Below are 17,783 nucleotides of genomic sequence, written 5' to 3'. Positions count from 1 at the left end.
GGACGTCGAAATAAAATCGGCTCCCCGGCTCAAGGTATATCCGAGCTCGGCCACCGGGCCATTTGTGATCTTCTTCCGGACCAAAGAAAAAAAGTGTTTGAATCTGTTGCAGATTTCTCGAGTTCTGACGGATCGGTATTCGGCCGTGACAGAAATATCGAAAATTCGCCCTGATAAGCTTCGGGTGGTGGTTAACAGTTCTACTCAGGCAAACGATATTGCTGGCTACGAGCCCTTTACGAAGGAGTACCGGGTTTATATTCCAGCTAGCAGGGTTGAAGTCAGTGGGGTCGTTTCCGATTCGAGTCTGAATTGCGAGGACCTGCTAAAATATGGGACTGGCTGTTTCAAAGACCCCATGCTTAAGCCAGTGAAGATACTGGAATGCAAACGTTTGCATTCAGCATCAGTCGCAGCTGACGGCAAGAAAATATACGTCAACTCAGACTCTTATCGGGTGACCTTCGCCGGCTCTGCCCTACCCAATTACCTCCTCTTTGACAAGGTTCGTCTACCTGTTCGCCTCTTTGTGCCGCGGGTCATGAACTGTACTAATTGCAAACAATTGGGACACACAGCCTCCCATTGTAGCAATAAAGCCCGCTGTGGAAAATGCGGTGGGAATCATGCGGATGATTCCTGTGGTAGAGATGTCGAAAAGTGTCTCTACTGTGGGGGAAACCCACATGATCTCCCTTCATGTCCCGCGTACAAACAGCGCGAGGAAAATCTTAAGCGTTCCCTTCAGGGACGCTCTAAGCGATCTTTTGCAGAAATGCTTAAGATAGCTACGCCACCTGTCTCTACGAACATCTTTACCAACTTGTCTACTGACGAAGGCGACTGTGATGAACCCCAGGAGGGAACATCTTCTGCTGTACCTAGAAGTAGTAGAAAAAGGAAGAACATTTCTTCTTCCAAGCTTCGTCGTAAAGGCCAGAAGGTGTCTCTTCATGGTCCCCCTAAAATAACTACTCAAGGAAGTACTGGTGCAAAACCGAAGCAAGTCGCTCCCGGTCTCAGTAACCTGAGCTCAGAAAAGGAGTTCCCAGCACTTCCAGGAACATCAAAAACCCCAAGTGTTCCCATATCTCAGCCAGAGAAAGAAAACAGTGCTGGCTTAATAAATTTCTCTGACATTGTGGACCGTATTCTTACAGCGTTAAACATTTCTGACCCCCTTAAAAGTATCTTGATAAGCTTTCTCCCCGCAGTAAAAACATTTTTGATGCAGTTCACTGCGAACTGGCCCCTTCTTTCAGCGATTGTATCCTTCGATGGCTAATTCATCGAACGAGGTCAAGGATTTAATCACTGTTCTACAGTGGAATTGCAGAAGCATTATCCCGAAAATCGATTCGTTTAAATTCTTACTAAATAATTTGAAATGCGATGCATTTGCCCTATGCGAGACATGGCTCACTTCAGAAATAACCCTACACTTCCACGATTTTAATATTATTCGCTTGGATCGAGAAGACTCTTACGGAGGAGTACTTTTGGGGATCAAAAAGTGCTATTCTTTCAATCGGATCGACCTCCCCTCGACACCAGGCATTGAAGTTGTCGCTTGCCAAACCAGAATTAAAGGCAAAGACCTTTGCATTGCTTCCACCTACATCCCCCCTAGAGCCTCAGTTAGCCACCGACGGCTTTGCGATATTGCGGAACTCCTCCCCGCACCGAGGCTAGTTTTAGGTGACTTCAACTCCCACGGCACGGCATGGGGTTGCCTTCATGACGATAATCGATCTACCCTACTCCATGAGCTTTGCGACAACTTCAATATGACTATTTTGAATACGGGTGAAATGACACGGATTCCTGCCCCTCCAGCGCGTCCGAGCGCCTTAGACCTGTCCCTCTGCTCGACATCGCTGCGGTTAGATTGCATGTGGAAGGTAGTCTCTGATCCCCACGGCAGCGACCATCTGCCAATCGTAATTAATATTGCTAACGGTTCAGGGCCACCGAATACAATCAATGTTTCGTATGACCTCACACGAAATATTGATTGGAAGAGCTACGCGTCCGCGATATCCGAAAAAGTAGAATCGACACAAGAGCTTCCTCCGGAGGAAGAGTACGGGTTCCTGGCTGGCTTGATTCTCGATACCGCGATTCAAGCTCAGACTAAACGCGTACCAGACGCGAATTCACGCGGGCGTCCTCCCAATCCATGGTGGGACAAAGAGTGCTCAGACGTGTACGCGGAGAAGGCCGCTGCGTATAAGACCTTCCGGGACGACGGGCTGCCAGCTAGCTACCGACAGTACGCGATGGCGGAAACGCGCATGAAGAGTTTGATAAAAGGCAAAAAACGTAGCTACTGGCGCCGGTTCGTCGACGGACTAACGAGAGAAACATCGATGAGCACTCTTTGGAGTACGGCCCGACGCTTACGAAACCGAAACAGTACTAATGAGAGCGTGGAATGTTCAAACCGTTGGATATTGGATTTTGCCAAGAAGGTTTGTCCGGATTCCGCCCCGGCACAGAAGATCTACCGCGCCGCGTCCCCTCACAATAACGCGAACGAAACACCGTTTTCGATGGTGGAGTTCTCACTTGCTCTCTTATCATGTAACAATAAAGCCCCAGGGCCAGACAGAATCAAATTTAACTTGTTAAAGAATCTGCCAGACTCTGCCAAGAGACGCTTGTTGAATTTATTTAATAAGTTTCTTGAGGGTAATATTGTCCCTCATGACTGGAGGCAAGTGAAGGTCATCGCCATTCAAAAACCAGGAAAACCAGCCTCCGACCACAACTCGTATCGACCGATTGCGATGCTGTCCTGTATCCGAAAGTTGTTCGAGAAAATGATCTTGTTTCGCCTCGATAATTGGGTTGAAGCAAATGGCTTACTGTCAGATACACAATTTGGTTTCCGCAAAGGCAAAGGGACGAACGATTGTCTTGCGTTGCTCTCAACAGAAATTCAAATGGCTTATGCTAGCAAAGAGCAGATGGCATCAGTTTTCCTAGATATAAAGGGGGCTTTTGATTCAGTTCCTATCAAAATTCTTTCTGAGAAGCTGCACCAGCATGGTCTTTCACCGACTCTAAACAACTTTTTGCTAAACTTGCTGTCTGAAAAACATATGCATTTTTCGCATGGTGATTTATCGACATCACGAATTAGCTACATGGGTCTTCCCCAGGGCTCATGTCTAAGCCCCCTTCTCTATAACTTTTACGTGAATGACATTGACGAATGTCTTGTCAATTCCTGCACGCTAAGGCAGCTTGCAGATGACGGTGTGGTCTCTATTACAGGTCCCAAAGCCGTCGATCTGCAAGGACCATTGCAAGATACCTTGGACAATTTGTCTGCTTGGGCCCTCCAGCTAGGTATCGAGTTCTCCACGGAGAAAACTGAGCTAGTCGTATTTTGAAGGAAGCGTGAACCAGCGCAACTACAGCTTCAATTAATGGGTCAAACTATTGCTCAGGTTTCAACTTTCAAATATCTCGGGGTCTGGTTCGACTCTAAAGGAACCTGGGGATGTCACATTAGGTATCTGAAACAGAAGTGCCAGCAAAGGATCAACTTTCTCCGTACAATAACCGGAACATGGTGGGGTGCCCACCCAGGAGACCTGATCAGGCTGTACCAAACAACAATATTGTCGGTGATGGAGTACGGGAGTTTCTGTTTCCGCTCCGCTGCGAACATACATTTCATCAAACTAGAGCGAACCCAATATTGTTGTTTGCGTATTGCTTTGGGTTGCATGCACTCGACCCATACGATGAGTCTCGAAGTGCTGGCGGGCGTCCTTCCGCTGAAAAATCGATTTTGGGAACTCTCATATCGATTGCTCATCCGATGCGATATCTTGAACCCGTTAGTAATTGCAAATTTCGAAAGGCTTGTCGAGCTCAATTCTCAAACCCGATTTATGTCCTTGTACTTCGATTACATGGCACAAAATATCAATCCTTCTTCATACTATCCCAACCGTGTCAATCTCTTTCATGCTTCTGATTCAACTGTATTCTTCGACACATCCATGAAAGACGAGATTCGTGGAATCCCGGATCACATACGTCCGCAAGTGATCCCAAGCATCTTTCATAGTAAATTTCGAGAAGTCGACTGCAACAAGATGTTTTACACCGACGGGTCAAGCCTCGACGGCTCCACTGGCTTCGGTATATTCAATCAAAACCTCACCGCCTCATTCAAACTCAATGATCCTGCTTCAGTTTACGTCGCAGAACTTGCTGCTATTCAGTATACCCTTGGGATCATTGATACTTTGCCCACCGATCATTACTTTATTGTCTCGGATAGCCTCAGCTCAATCGAGGCTCTCCGTTCAATGAAACCTAGAAAGCACATTCCATATTTTCTGGGGAAAATCTGGGAGCGCCTGCGTGCTTTGTCTGTAAGATCGTACAAGATTACCTTAGTTTGGGTTCCCTCGCATTGCTCCATTCCAGGTAATGAAGAAGCGGACTCTTTAGCTAAGGCGGGCGCTTTACAAGGTGACATAGGGTAACTGCTCCCTAATTCATCTTAGCACCTCTATTCATCTCACCCATTTGAACACATTAGTTAGAGCAGTATCTGCTATCTCTATTCAACTCATTAGCTCAAATGGTAGGATGAATAAGGGTACGTTGTGCTCGACTTTTCGCTTCGCTCATACTCGAGTATTTTACATTTCCCAGGAAAATTTTTTAACTGTACTGCTTCTTAGGAACGAAGCAAAGATGATGATACCTATTTAAGCGCAATCCACTAACTCTAAGTCGAGTTATCAACGAAATAGTGTGATATCCTGACTAATGAGATGAATAAGGGCTCGTCTACCCTATATGAAAGACCAATTAGCTTCAGCGAATTTTTCAGTATCACTCATCAGAGAACCCTCGAAAGTTGGCAAACTTCATGGAGCAATGGTGAACTGGGAAGGTGGCTATATTCGATAATCCCTAAGGTATCGACGAAACCTTGGTTCAGAGGGATGGATGTGGGTCGGGATTTCATTCGCGTGATGTCTCGGCTCATGTCCAATCACTACACGCTGGACGCACATCTCCGGCGTATTGGGCTCGTGGATAGCGGTATCTGCGCTTGTGGCAACGGTTATCACGAAATCGAACATGTTGTCTGGGCATGCGCCGAGTACTGTTCTGCCAGATCTCAACTATTCGATTCCCTTCGGGCCCGAGGAAGATCACCCAATGTCCCGGTTCGAGATGTACTAGCAAGCCGCGATATTCTCTACATGTCCCTTATATACACGTTCCTCAAAACCATCAATATCCAAATTTAAATGCCCCTATCTTTTCTCTTATTATTCCCAGAAGTGCCCTCTTCCGCCTACCGTACCCCAACGATGGTTTGATACGACTCCAAGACGAGACAAAACATCTGTCGAATGAACCAACAACACGAGATCTACAGTACAACATCACACACGCAGCGCGGTGTGTTCCCGATCCGTATCTGAGCCGTACTACGAAATCGTCTGGAGGAACCCCTGCCGGCTCGAGGAAAACCGCCCGGCGTCCCAATACTTGATACATCCGTTCGAATCTGTAATCCTGGTCGTTGATTCCTGATGCCGGAAACTGAAAGTTTATATCCCCCCCCCCTGTTCAGCCTTGTCCACCCTCTCTCCCATGTCTCTGATACACAGATGTATGACTTCACCCCTTCTCCCCTTGAATATCTTCCCAAAACTTATGTGCCCCCCTATCTTCTAGTGTTAGTTGATCAATCCGTTCGAATCTGTAATCCTGGCCGTTAATTCCTGATGCCGGAAACTGAAAGTTTATATCTCACCCCCCCCTCCCCCCCCCCCCCTTCAGCCTTGTCCGCTCTCCTTCCCATGTCTCTGATACACAGATGTATGACTTCATCCCCTTCTCCCCTTGAATATATTCCCAAAACTTAAGTGCTTAGTTTTAGTTGATCAATATTTAATCTCGTTAAGAAATGCCCAACAGTACCACTACTTTAAAATAGCCCTAATTAATTCCCCTTAATCTTGAACCACTCTTTCTAGTTATTTCTAGTTAATAAGCTTGTAAAATGTTCCGCTTAGTTAATAAATAATTTCTCCTACAATCTCCCTTCTAAAAATCATAAAGTGAATTACTATACAAAGAACACACAAAATGACCCGTCCCCCAAATCTTACGAATATTATATTATACCCTCTTTTATATGTATAAGTTAGCTGTAAAGTTTTTTTTTTAGTTTCATTATATAAAACAAAATAATATTGAAATGTGTAACCCCCTAGTTTTAAGAAATTCAAAATGTAAAACAATGAAAAAATGGCACCTTTAAGCTAACGCATACGTGCCTTATCAAATAAACAAATTGAAAAAAAAAAAAAAGCAACAGTTACAGTAGATGAAACGCAGGTATTAGACTAGGCTTCAGTAAAACCGAGGCATTTTAAAAAATCGGTAAGTGATATTTACAATATGATAAATGATAAGTGATATTTACAATGCAGTCTTTTTTATTTTGATTATAGAAGTTTTACCCTTAAGGTCATTCGCCTCTTTTCGGGTTGGAGAAATGTCTTTTTGGAAAAATCGCCAACCTTATGTGCGGGGGGTTGGGAATCGAACCCAGGTGAGCTGCGCACAAGGCAATCGATTTACCAACTACGCTATGCCCGTCCCCAATGCAGTCTTGTTCAACATGGTACATATTGTGGAAATTGAAACTTTATTAGGCAAACGATTTTTAAAACACAAGGAACATTCAGCAGAAAAGTAATTTTGCTTTTAAAGTATCAGGATATCGGAAAAGCTCCACGTCGACGCTTCGACGAAGTTTTCTTTATCTCCTTTGATTTTATAGTCACTAAACCCTTATCAATGACCAACCTGTCGACGTTGATTGAAAATACTTTAAAAAAAATATTTCTTTAATTCTGTTAAAATCAGGAAATCCCCTTTGATGCCGAAGTAATTATTATAGAACATTTACAATAGTCCGAATGAATGGAAAGAATTAGTCAAAAACAGTCTAAATAGATTGGTTTTACCAGTTTTGAAATATATTTCGAGTCAACAAAGAAATATTAAAATTTAATTTTTCGCCTTTGAATGAAACTGTTCCCGGCAGCGCTGCTCCAGCGGAATGCAATCAGACTCATTGCCATAATTTCAGTTCTATAGGTAATACTTATAGCAGTTAAGTTAGCCTTACTTATTTTTGTGGGCATATTTTACCTAAATCAGAAGAAGATCCATAACTCGGGTGAAAGCAAACGTAAAATAAAGTATGAGATTCCAGTTTGAAGTATCGGTGCGAGACTGTATGAAACCGACAAAAACCCATAGCTATGAGTGATGAATTAAACAGTTAAGGACATGCTGAATAGAGCCACAAGGTGGCAGCTAAAATGGCTACCGTCATTTCTGCTTCTTCTTTTTATTTCATCGTCAAAATCAAAACATTGCATTGGCGCGCAAGACAAAATCTTTTGTAACTTGAGTGTCTTATCTCAGATTGCTTAGAAATTGTATCACTGTATGCAGGTATGTTAGCACAAGCTGATGAATAGGTTCTCTTCACGGAATTTTGATTCGTTTGGGAAATTTGTACCTTTTTATTTTTCAAAACAAATGAAACACGTGGTGCAAAAAACAGTCAGCTGATTGCTGAACGATACGCTTGTGTGCGTGCCATCTCATATCGGTATAGTACTTTCTAGCCGCACACAGATGCTGGACGTAACCCGAACATAGCCGAACATAACCGAACCTTTGTTGTGATTTTGGCATCGCTTCACCTTAAAAGAATCCTTGACTGAATTTGTGTGGCATTTCAAGTTGCGTACAATGTATTAAAACGAAAAGTTGAAATATGCCAAATATAGCGCAATAGTTGAAATTGATGCGGAAACATTCTTCAAAACAATTGAGATTGGTAAACTAAACATTGAATGGGATAGGTGTCGTGTGTTCGATGGTCTGGAGGTCACACGATGTTACAAGTGTTGCGGGTTTGATCGTAATAGTGCTGAATGTAAGGCCGAATGTATGACATACCCAATTTGCAGTGGCAATCATCCGGCGAAAGACTGCAAATCGGAAGAACATAAATGCATTAATTGCCAGAAAGGTGAAATTGAACAGAAATTGAATGTTGGTATAAATCACAATGCCTAGTGTACCTAGGGTAGTGTAAGAGACGAACTGAACAAGTCGATTCCTCTACGTAGAAATTAGAACAGCGCTACAAATTTTTATTTTTGAACATTGCTGAGGTTCCATCACATTTTGATGAACTAAAGCTTCTTATGGGCCGTGAGAAACCAAAGTTAGTCGTATTGACATTGACCTATTTGACTCAAACGCGAAATATGGATGAGTTTTTTACCGTTTGTTTCTTTGCATGATGAAATGTCTAGTGCTGTGATCGAGTATTGTTAGAGTAGCACACATTTGTCTTCAGCGTAAACGTACAGCAACTATGCATCTATCCCGCCTTGTGCAGGAAGGCAACTTCTATGTTGGAAAGCTACTTAAACCCGTCTTCATAGCTTTCAACAAAAATTGCATGATAAATCCTCGTGAAATGCCTCGTGCTTGCATACTCGCGAATAATGCTATTGAAGCATTTTTTTTTATTTCAATTATAGAGGTTTTAACCTTAAGGTCATTCGCCTCTTCGGGCTAGAAAAATCTCTTAGGAAAAATTTCTAACCCTATGTGCGGGGTCGGGACTCGAACCCAGGTGCGCTGCGTACAAGGCAATCGATTTACCAATACGCTACGCCCACTCTTATATCCGACCTCACAACTCCCGATATTTGTGCTGTAACGGTAAATATGATTGTTGGCAACATAGACTAAAAATACGTCTATTGTTCGGCATATTTTCCGCATAATGAACCATCACCTTCTGATTATTTCAAAAGGGTTGTATTGATGGAATACTTAAGTAGTACAAATCTGCACATAATTAATGTAGGCCCAACATTTGCACGAGCTGACAGAGAAGCAATGTTAGATGTAACTCTCTGCTCTGACAGTATTACGCATGAGTTGGGAAACTGGGTCGTACCAAATGAGTTCGAACCGTCGTTATTTTATCATAGGTACATCGTTTTAACCATTGAAACGTCTCGTTACATATCGTCACATATCGTAATCCCAAATCTACGAACTGGGACCTCTAATAAGAGAGCCTGGCAACTAGGTTTCATGGGTATCTTCCGACGATTGATTCTCCAAGTGATTTGGATGAGGTAGTGGATAAAACAAACTCACTCATAGTAGCAGCATACCAAGAGGCTTGCCTGCTTCCAGTTAAGCGTTCTTCTAGAAGAACCCGTTGATGAAACACCGAACTTGTTCGACTGAAAAAGTTATGTAGAAGAACTAGGAATCGCAAGCACAACGATGGGTCAGAGGAATTTAAGTTGACTCGAAAAGCACACATAAATACCCTTCGATCCTTTAAGCGAAGTCGTTGGAAAAGCCTGTGTAGAAATGCCTCAAGTCGCAACGAGGCTAGTAGATTAAATAAGTTTCTTTCAAAAGCGAAAGACTCTTTTTGACACACACGCACTTTCCAGGGTGTACGAAGCCATCACTGACGACTGCCCATGAGTTCTTTTCAGGTAATTAATAATTTGCTGTAGACAACTGAAAACTTTGCTCCGTATAAGTCTCCGAGATAAGATGGAATCATTCCAGTTCTACTACAGAGAGGCTTATGAACACTTCAAGCATATTTAAAAAAAGGTTCTTACTTACAGTCTTGCAACAGGATAGGGGAGCCCGGCTAGTTGGCGGTTGGGGTAAGTTGGCGGAAGCCCCTTTTCTCCGTTTCTATTAGACATAAAGCGTTGTCTCTCGTTGTGTACCTCAAGTAATGTGAAACACATTATCCGATGTGTTTTTGTTGCAAAACATTTTGTTTTGTTGAAATTGTAGGCGATATTGTGTTTTCGAGCACACCAAGTAAATTTTCTAAATTTTAAATACTTTGCGGTATGGTATTTAGGTTGATTTTCAATCTATTTCCCGAATGATTATATTTTTCGATAGCGCGTGAAGAGAGCTTTCATTATTCATCTAGATATTACATCTATCCACAAACAAAAGTTATTTTTTAAAAAGTTTCTAATAAAAAATGCGGTTGGGGTAAGTTGGCGGTGTTGCACGCGGGGCAGGTTGGCGGTACTATTTACAGTGCAAAAAAGTCATCAAAAAATTTTATTTCTGGAATTCACTCCAAAGTAAGAAAATCTTTTTCTTGTGTATCTCGCCAATGTAGGTGACATTTATTCCAGCCAATTGCACGAAAAATTTCGAAAATTTGCTTTTTAATAGGGAGTAAGCGTCAAAGTCAAAATGCCGCGGTATTGAAATTGAAATATAATAGCAAATGTCGGTTAATATACAGTTTTCTCGAAAAGACATTCAGCACGTTCCAAAAGGACCCTTGAGGTAATTGAATCTCCATTTGATTGCTTAGTTTTTGGCATATCCTCACATACCGCCAACTTACCCCGGGGCCGGGGTAAGTTGGCGGGTTTTCCGCCTCACATATTTTTGTCTCTAAAAAAGGAGAAAATGCATCAAACACTTTTTAAAAAAATCAAAGATGTTGCCAACAGTCTGCTCTTTCATGCCGCGTGTTCTCTTTTGCAAGATCTACCTACATCAAAGCGGTAAAAATTGAAAACGGAAAACACCGCCAACTAGCCCCGATCTCCCCTACAACACATTAGCGCGGCGGGAAATGGTTATATAATTCATTCCCAAAGATGGCCGCGATACTTATGGGGAGCTTTAGACCGACCAGTCTGACCTCATTCCTTCTCAAAACAGTGGAACCATTAATCTACCACTACATTCGGGATGTTAGCTTGCAATGCAACATGCATATCAACAGGGGAAGTCTACTACCACCCTGTTACACAATACTGTCTACAACATTGAAAAAGCTTTTTGCAAAAGCAATCAAGCTTAGGAGTTTTTCTTGATATTGAAGGCTACACAGCCGCCATCTTGTGACAATATCGCTTGAAAAAAATATGTTTTGTGCTTCACAACTAGTACTATAAATGCCATTTAACAAGATTCCGATCTACCTCTTTATGGTGTATAGACAAAATACCGAAATATGCTTATTTTCTCGTGTTCTACAGTGGTGTAACCCCTAGTACGTTGGGGTAGTTCTTGACTCAAACCTTTAGCCAATGTAGAGGGACTTTCGGTAAGTCTTGAGGATTCAAACGAAATGCATTTAGTGGATTTATACAACAAATATACGGGTGCCTTGTTTGGTGGCAAAAAGGGAGAAGTCATGACAATCTAGTCAAAGATCAATAATCTTCAGAGAATGGTCTTGATGGCGATGACTGGTATGTTCTCGACACCTATTGCTGCTCTAGAGGCACTCTTGAATATAGAACCTCTGTGTTCCTGAAACAAGAAGCACTTTCTTGTGGATACTATCTCAAGGTTACTGGGCTTTGGAACAGTAACCCAATCGATCGTGCAACTAGCCACACAAGACTGTGGCTCCAAATGGTTACTTATGGTGCTTATACACACTCACATGTAGTTTTCCTTTTGAAACCTTCAATTCCTCGTGAGGAATGGCTAGTTTCTTATACTGGCGGCTCTTTGTTGGAGGGCTGAGACAGTGCTGGTATCTATTGTCGTAAAATGAGATTAAACCGATCTCATTTGCTTGGTAGATACTGTACCATATTTCAAGCAGAAATCTTCGCGATTCTGTGTGGTGTACAAGCGGCACTTCAACAGGGAATTTGCGGTAAAAGAATCTATGTTTGCTCTGAAAGTCAGGCCGCCCTGAAAGCACTCAGTTTGGTTGATTCAAGATCGCAATTTGTAATCGCATGTCGAGCTCAAAACGAAGTACTTAGCATTAGGGCATCGCAATTTTTTTTTGATATCTTATAGGCTCCCCCTTTCATATTGTGACAAATGTCAAAACAAACTTAGAGGTCAAATTTCACATCATTTGGACAATTTTAGATCCCGCCCACTTCGTTGGAAGTTTTTGACATTGGCACTATAAGAAAATTTGAGGAAGAAATATATTAAATGCTATAACTGTTGAAGTAGCACTCGAAAAATTATGATTTATACCATTTTTTGAAGAAAAAATTGTTATCATTGAAGGTTTACAACAATTTTCTCCGTAGTGGAGAAAAAATAGTTTGTGCCCAAAATTTTTTTCTTTACCGATTGCAAATATAGCATAGTGCATATTGCATTGGCTTGCTAAGCCAAATCAAGTTTCGGTTCATTAATTCTCATCAGCCTAAATCAGAACTTATTTTCTTACGGGGCATCACGTAGGACTAGGAAGGACGTAGGTTTGCTCAGAACCACAAGCTGTGTTTTCATTTTTTGGAGCTAGCGTCAATCCGGCGCAAGGCTAGTCCGTTAACTAAGTTAGTGTCGGATTCTGCTGGGAGGAACTCGAAACGCCTCTCCAATAACTAATTTAGTTATAGGTTTCGTGTCCTTAACGCGCAAAAGTGGTTTAAAACCAATTTTCTCCTTAGTTGAGAAAACATAGTTTTTTTTTATCCAAATTTTTCTCCACCATGGTGGTATGTTATTCTGGACTAAATTTAAATTAAATACACAAATGTCCTTCAATTGTTACTGAATCAAAGTACTCAAATAAACTATCCAATTAGAAGCTTTATTAAAAAATCTAGACGAAAATAAATACAAAACTAGATAGAATGTTTGGAGAATGTTAAAAATAACTGGACTAGACACAACTAGGTGAGATAATTGGAGACGGCATAACGGACTGACTAATTCAGTGTAATCCAAAGATTTGAATAGCTATTGTCTTTCACAAGCACCAATATTGAAGATTCCTGTAATATTACTATCACAGATTTGACCTGCAACTGCCATTTAAAATGAAGCGACGGACTCTAACTACATTAAGCAAATGTTTGTCGATGGAGCAACGATCGATGATGTGCAGATGCCAAACTGCTTGTAGATGCCAAGGATGTTTTCCTTGCTTTTTAGACGATTGACTGACGAATAACCAAACAAACGGTAAATAATTCTCGACAGAATTGTATCTCCTAAATGTATTAATCAAAACAGTCTGTGCTGGTTTCAGAGCTGCGGTAATAATGGAAACGGCACACATTTTGTTGTTGTTTTGATTGTAGAGGTTTTAACCTTAGGGTCATTCGCCTCTTTTTCGGTTTAGAAAAATTCTCTTTTTAGAGCTATCTCTAAACCCTTTGTGGTCCCTCTTTGTTGGGAATGAAACTCAGCTGGGTTGTCGATTACAAAGTATATCGTTAGATTTGAATTCCCAGTTCAAGTTCCGTCACGACATTCCTGTTATGTCCCAGACATTACACGCTCATCTTTTTGGATATGCGAATGAAACAAAGAAGCTTTTATGATCTGTTGCTGATCAAGGTTTTTTTTTAAATCTTCATGCTAAGAAAAGAAGATAGGTGAAAAATTTTGCATCACTTCTGACTTATCTTTCTCTTGTAATTTCTTTCTCTTCCTTGTATTCTTAAAGTTTTCATTTTGTTCCCGTGTATGAATAAACTCTCCTTACGAGACCCACCTGATGATAAAATAAATGTCAAATATGTTTCGCCATCAAAGACTCTAACCGCCCGTTTAAAGTCATACGCATTGAACTCGGTTGGACCATTTCTGAAGCAGAAATATTTATGTGCTGTCCATAGCCATCACACGTTGCTGGCGATATATTTTATGAAGGACTACTGCGTCTACAAGCCCGCTCATAAAGTTGAGATCGGCGGTGTGGTAATTGATTCGAGTTGGCACGCGTAGATCTAGCGATGCACAGAATTGGTTGTTTTAAGACTCCTTACGCCGGTGAGCGAAGATTTTGAATGGTAATCGTACTGGACGGGACTAAATTGTGTGTCGCTTCAAATTCTTCTTCGGAAACGGGCTCCTACCTGTTCGGCTGTTTGTACTGCGCGCCATGCATTGCTTCATTGCACTAAATTCAAGTAAATGGGTACTTGTAGCAATAAGGCTCAGTGTGACAATTAGCAAAGAATCGTGAGTATGACTTAGTGGAGATCAGGTAACCAGTCCTGATAGGATCTCTGGTCGTATGCTAAGAGAAGACAATAAACCCATAGAGCATATGTTCACCGTGCCAGGAGAAACTCAAAACAGTGTCTGATCAATAACGGGCAGCAAAAGGAGGAATGAAGTCTCTCTGGAAGCTATATACTAGATCGCAACCAAATCATGAGTCTAGACATTGCAGCCGTGGTGAGGCAGCATATCGAATCTCCAATCAGCTACCCCGAAACATGTAAATAAAGTTACTGGGTGGAACGAGCGTAAATGACACAATTTTGATGAGATATGGTAAAAGGCTAGCCTGTGAAAAGAAAGCTAGTAATCCGCTAACTCGACATATGACAGCTAATACTAATAGTAAGAGGAAGATTCGTGCGTATCATCTAAGGTTGCTAATCAGTAGGGGAGAGTGGGTACGCTTGATCACACTTTCGTTCTTTTCTCATAACTTTTCAATTAAATAAAAAATTCAATTGCAAAATTCGCCATCTTGTATTCAATTCGAATTGTAAGAGCTATGAATAATGTGTAAATCCGAATACTATGTCCTGTCAGTAGTAGGAACAGTTTTGAAAATCATGCCAAAATGAGGTTTTTGTAAAAACGTGTGGTAACTTGATCCCCCGCCTACTAGGGCTAAAGAAACAAAGCACACTAGGACCTATAGATACGAAAGTTCAGCTAACCACCTATCATTTTTCTTTTTATATTGTGGTAACTTTATGCGTATAGATAAGGAGATATGGCCAGGGAATCAAATTTCCCCAAGAATCAAGTGTCCTCACTCTCCCCTATGGTGCCAGTATTAGTGAGTCACAGCGTTAATGCGTTTGAAGCGACCACTTCCTAGCAAATAACCCATCCGGTCATTCACTTGAGGTACGGCTTTTCTAACATTCCATTGATAAACTGACGGATCCGAAAGCTTAGAGACAATTCCAGTTTGCGTGATCCTCCAGCTGAATTAGAATGATGATAGCGATTGGGAACCTTCATGTAAATCTGGATCTACAGATAAGAAAGCAATGTTACCAATAAACACAAAAAATCTAAACGTTCATAATACCACATCATGTTTCCTAGTATGATACAGTAGATAATCTCGAGTGGAAGTCGAGACAATACTGCTGATCGCCGTGGCATGAATCTCCCGACTCTGCAGCACACAGATCGTATAATAAATTCACGTCTTTGATATGTGTCTAACTTAGAACTTCTTTCGTTTACTTTTAAATATCGTCAGTTACGATAGCAAACTTTTTAATCGTATCATATCAGTCATAAACAATGTCTTTCTAGATGTGTCCACTTATAGATCTAGTCGTTTGGATCTAGCAGTGTGAAAATAAGATTTTTGATTTATTTATTCAGAACTATATTTATAATTCTGGTATAAATTGAACAGGAATTTAGATCTTGCGGTGGAGATGCCCTAAGCAGGCTAAAAAAAATTGCTTCGATTTTCAAAAAATTCTACAGCGGTGCAAACATTTATAACACAAACATAATGTAAACTAGATGGCTAAAAAGTCACTGCTTTTAGCGTAATACCTGTTATTTACATAAAAAATATGAAACTGGATAGCTGTAAGTTAAAAAAATACAAAAAAAAAAAAATTTTATTTTCACGGTCAACACATTTTTTCACATCTTCTAAACATATTAATGATTTGGTTTTCATCTGCTTCGATTGCCGACAATGTTCAAGTTAATGTAGTATGAAAAGGCTTAATTAAACTTTGGATTCAACATAAAAATAAATAAAAAAAACAAATCACAATAACGTCAAATTGGCAGCCCTTTCATTTCAAGCAAGGGTGTTAATTTCAGAAATACATTTTTCTTTGTATTTACAATTGACTCCTGAATGGGATAGAATAACATCAGGGGAATTTAGGTTGGAGACACACAACGCACACGACCAAATGAACCCGAAAAAAATGGACGGACGCTAGCACACTACTTACCCTTACTTGAGACACATTGGTAAGTCTAGGGCTTTTGCTCATAATAATTTGACAAAGGTAGTAAAACAAAACGAAACGTAGAACTCAAAAGAAAATCCTTTCACCAAACCGAAATCTCATTCAAATAGTGAAGGAACGTCCATCAATTGCCGTCCATGTCCGGCACTACTTACATCACTGTTGGAGGAATTCTTCTTCTTGACCAGCTGTTCGGCACTCTTGATTTCGTCCAACGTAACACCCTGCGTGGAACGTCGCGTTTCGCGGACCCGCTTAGCGTGCGCTTTCCGCTGCGTTTCACTCTCTTCGTCGCGTGTCGGTGGCACAAAGGATCTGTTGTAAAGAAAAGACCAATTAATAGCAGTTTGATACAGAATAAGGTTATTGCTGACGATTGCTAGTGGGGCACACAACATTCAACATTCTTCTACTATGACAAGCAGCGCTGCGTCGCCTTCATGAGTCTAACAGACGGATTATGTGGGATTGATGGTAATAGTTTGAGTTTGATGGGTTAGTTAGAAAGTTCCGTTGTGTTGCGTCGCGATGAACGAGATTTCATCAACAAAAATCATTCTAGAACTACATGCTGTTCGATATTCCGCTCGCGGCCTTATAACGTCGATGGTAGCGTTTTTAGAATACGATGTTAGGAACCTACGACAAACCTGACGTTGCATTTTAATAGAATTTACAACGTTTAGGAATTATTTAAAACTAAACTGGCCGACAATTACAAAATGACGTTGATTTATTCAAACGCTAGTTGCCTGAAACTATCCTGGGACAGTTTGTGAGTCCGATCCTAAGACAGATTTTCAGGTAGCCGCGATAGAACGAATCAAATCAATTTTCGGCCAGTCTAACGAACACGATCTAGTTAATTTACAACAATTCCACACAACATTGCCAAGCTTGGACCACAGTCGGTTCCCCAAATGAGAAACAAGGAGCCAAAATCCAGCGAGGCAATGACAAAGCAAACCACAAACAGTAATTACTTGAAGAAATTTTTGAAAATATTGCCCGGCGAAAGTTTGTTCGTGGATGTCACTGTCGGAGACTGGGACTGGCTTGTCGTCGTGACGGGCGGTGGAAGGACGTTGGAGGCAGACGTTGCATAGACGGACGCTACACTCTTAGCGATTGCGGCTGGTTCCGTCGGCGACGGTTCTTTTTCTGCGGTGCCGGATTTTGCGGCTGCCTGCTGTGCTGCTGCGGGTGCCGCCGCTTTCGCTTCCTGCTGCTGTTGTTGTGTTTCCTGCTGTTGCTGTTGCCTCTTCTCGTTGAGTGAGGAGAGAAATTTATTACGCTCGTTATTAATCTTCGTCTTCTGCGCTTGTTCGATGTATTTTCGATTGAGTTCGAACAGGCTATGATTTTTGTTGATTGCGTTACTACTGCTATTGATGCTGTTGGTGGTGGCAGTGGAGTCGTTGTTGTTATTTCTGTTGTCGACTGGTGTGACGGTGACCTCTAGCGGTGTGACACTGTTGATGTTGTTATTGTCACTGTTGGTAGGTGTGATGCTGAAGATGTTGAAGATGAAGATGGAGGCGTCGAAGGATGGTATTGATTATTTTGCACAAGATGAGTCACACATTCACACAGTTTCGCGAGTATCGAGTGCAATCGACGACGAAATCGAAGATGTTAGAGAACATCGGAAGAAACAAAAAATAGTTGCTTGATATACAAATTCATTTAAATGCTAATGTGGAGAGAGAT

At 41.4% G+C, this 17,783-nt stretch overlaps 1 protein-coding gene across 13 annotated transcripts in view; it reads right to left on the bottom strand.

The window, feature by feature from the left end:
- The window catches only part of LOC131690789 (protein phosphatase 1 regulatory subunit 12A), a 247,265-nt gene that overhangs the window by 78,394 nt on the left and 151,088 nt on the right, over positions 1 to 17,783 (bottom strand). For 12 of the 13 annotated variants that reach the window (XM_058976803.1, XM_058976800.1, XM_058976799.1 and 9 more), the window contains 2 exons: positions 17,057 to 17,584; positions 16,229 to 16,388 (listed from right to left, as the gene is read on the bottom strand). In XM_058976803.1, coding sequence (XP_058832786.1) covers positions 16,229 to 16,388; positions 17,057 to 17,584 — 688 coding nt within the window. The remainder of the gene's footprint in view (positions 1 to 16,228; positions 16,389 to 17,056; positions 17,585 to 17,783) is intronic. The other variant, XM_058976810.1, reaches the window with a different exon arrangement.

This window comes from Topomyia yanbarensis, chromosome 3 (assembly GCF_030247195.1).
Source record: "Topomyia yanbarensis strain Yona2022 chromosome 3, ASM3024719v1, whole genome shotgun sequence".
Taxonomy (NCBI): Eukaryota; Metazoa; Arthropoda; class Insecta; order Diptera; family Culicidae; genus Topomyia; species Topomyia yanbarensis.
This window is presented reverse-complemented; position numbering and strand designations above follow the sequence as displayed.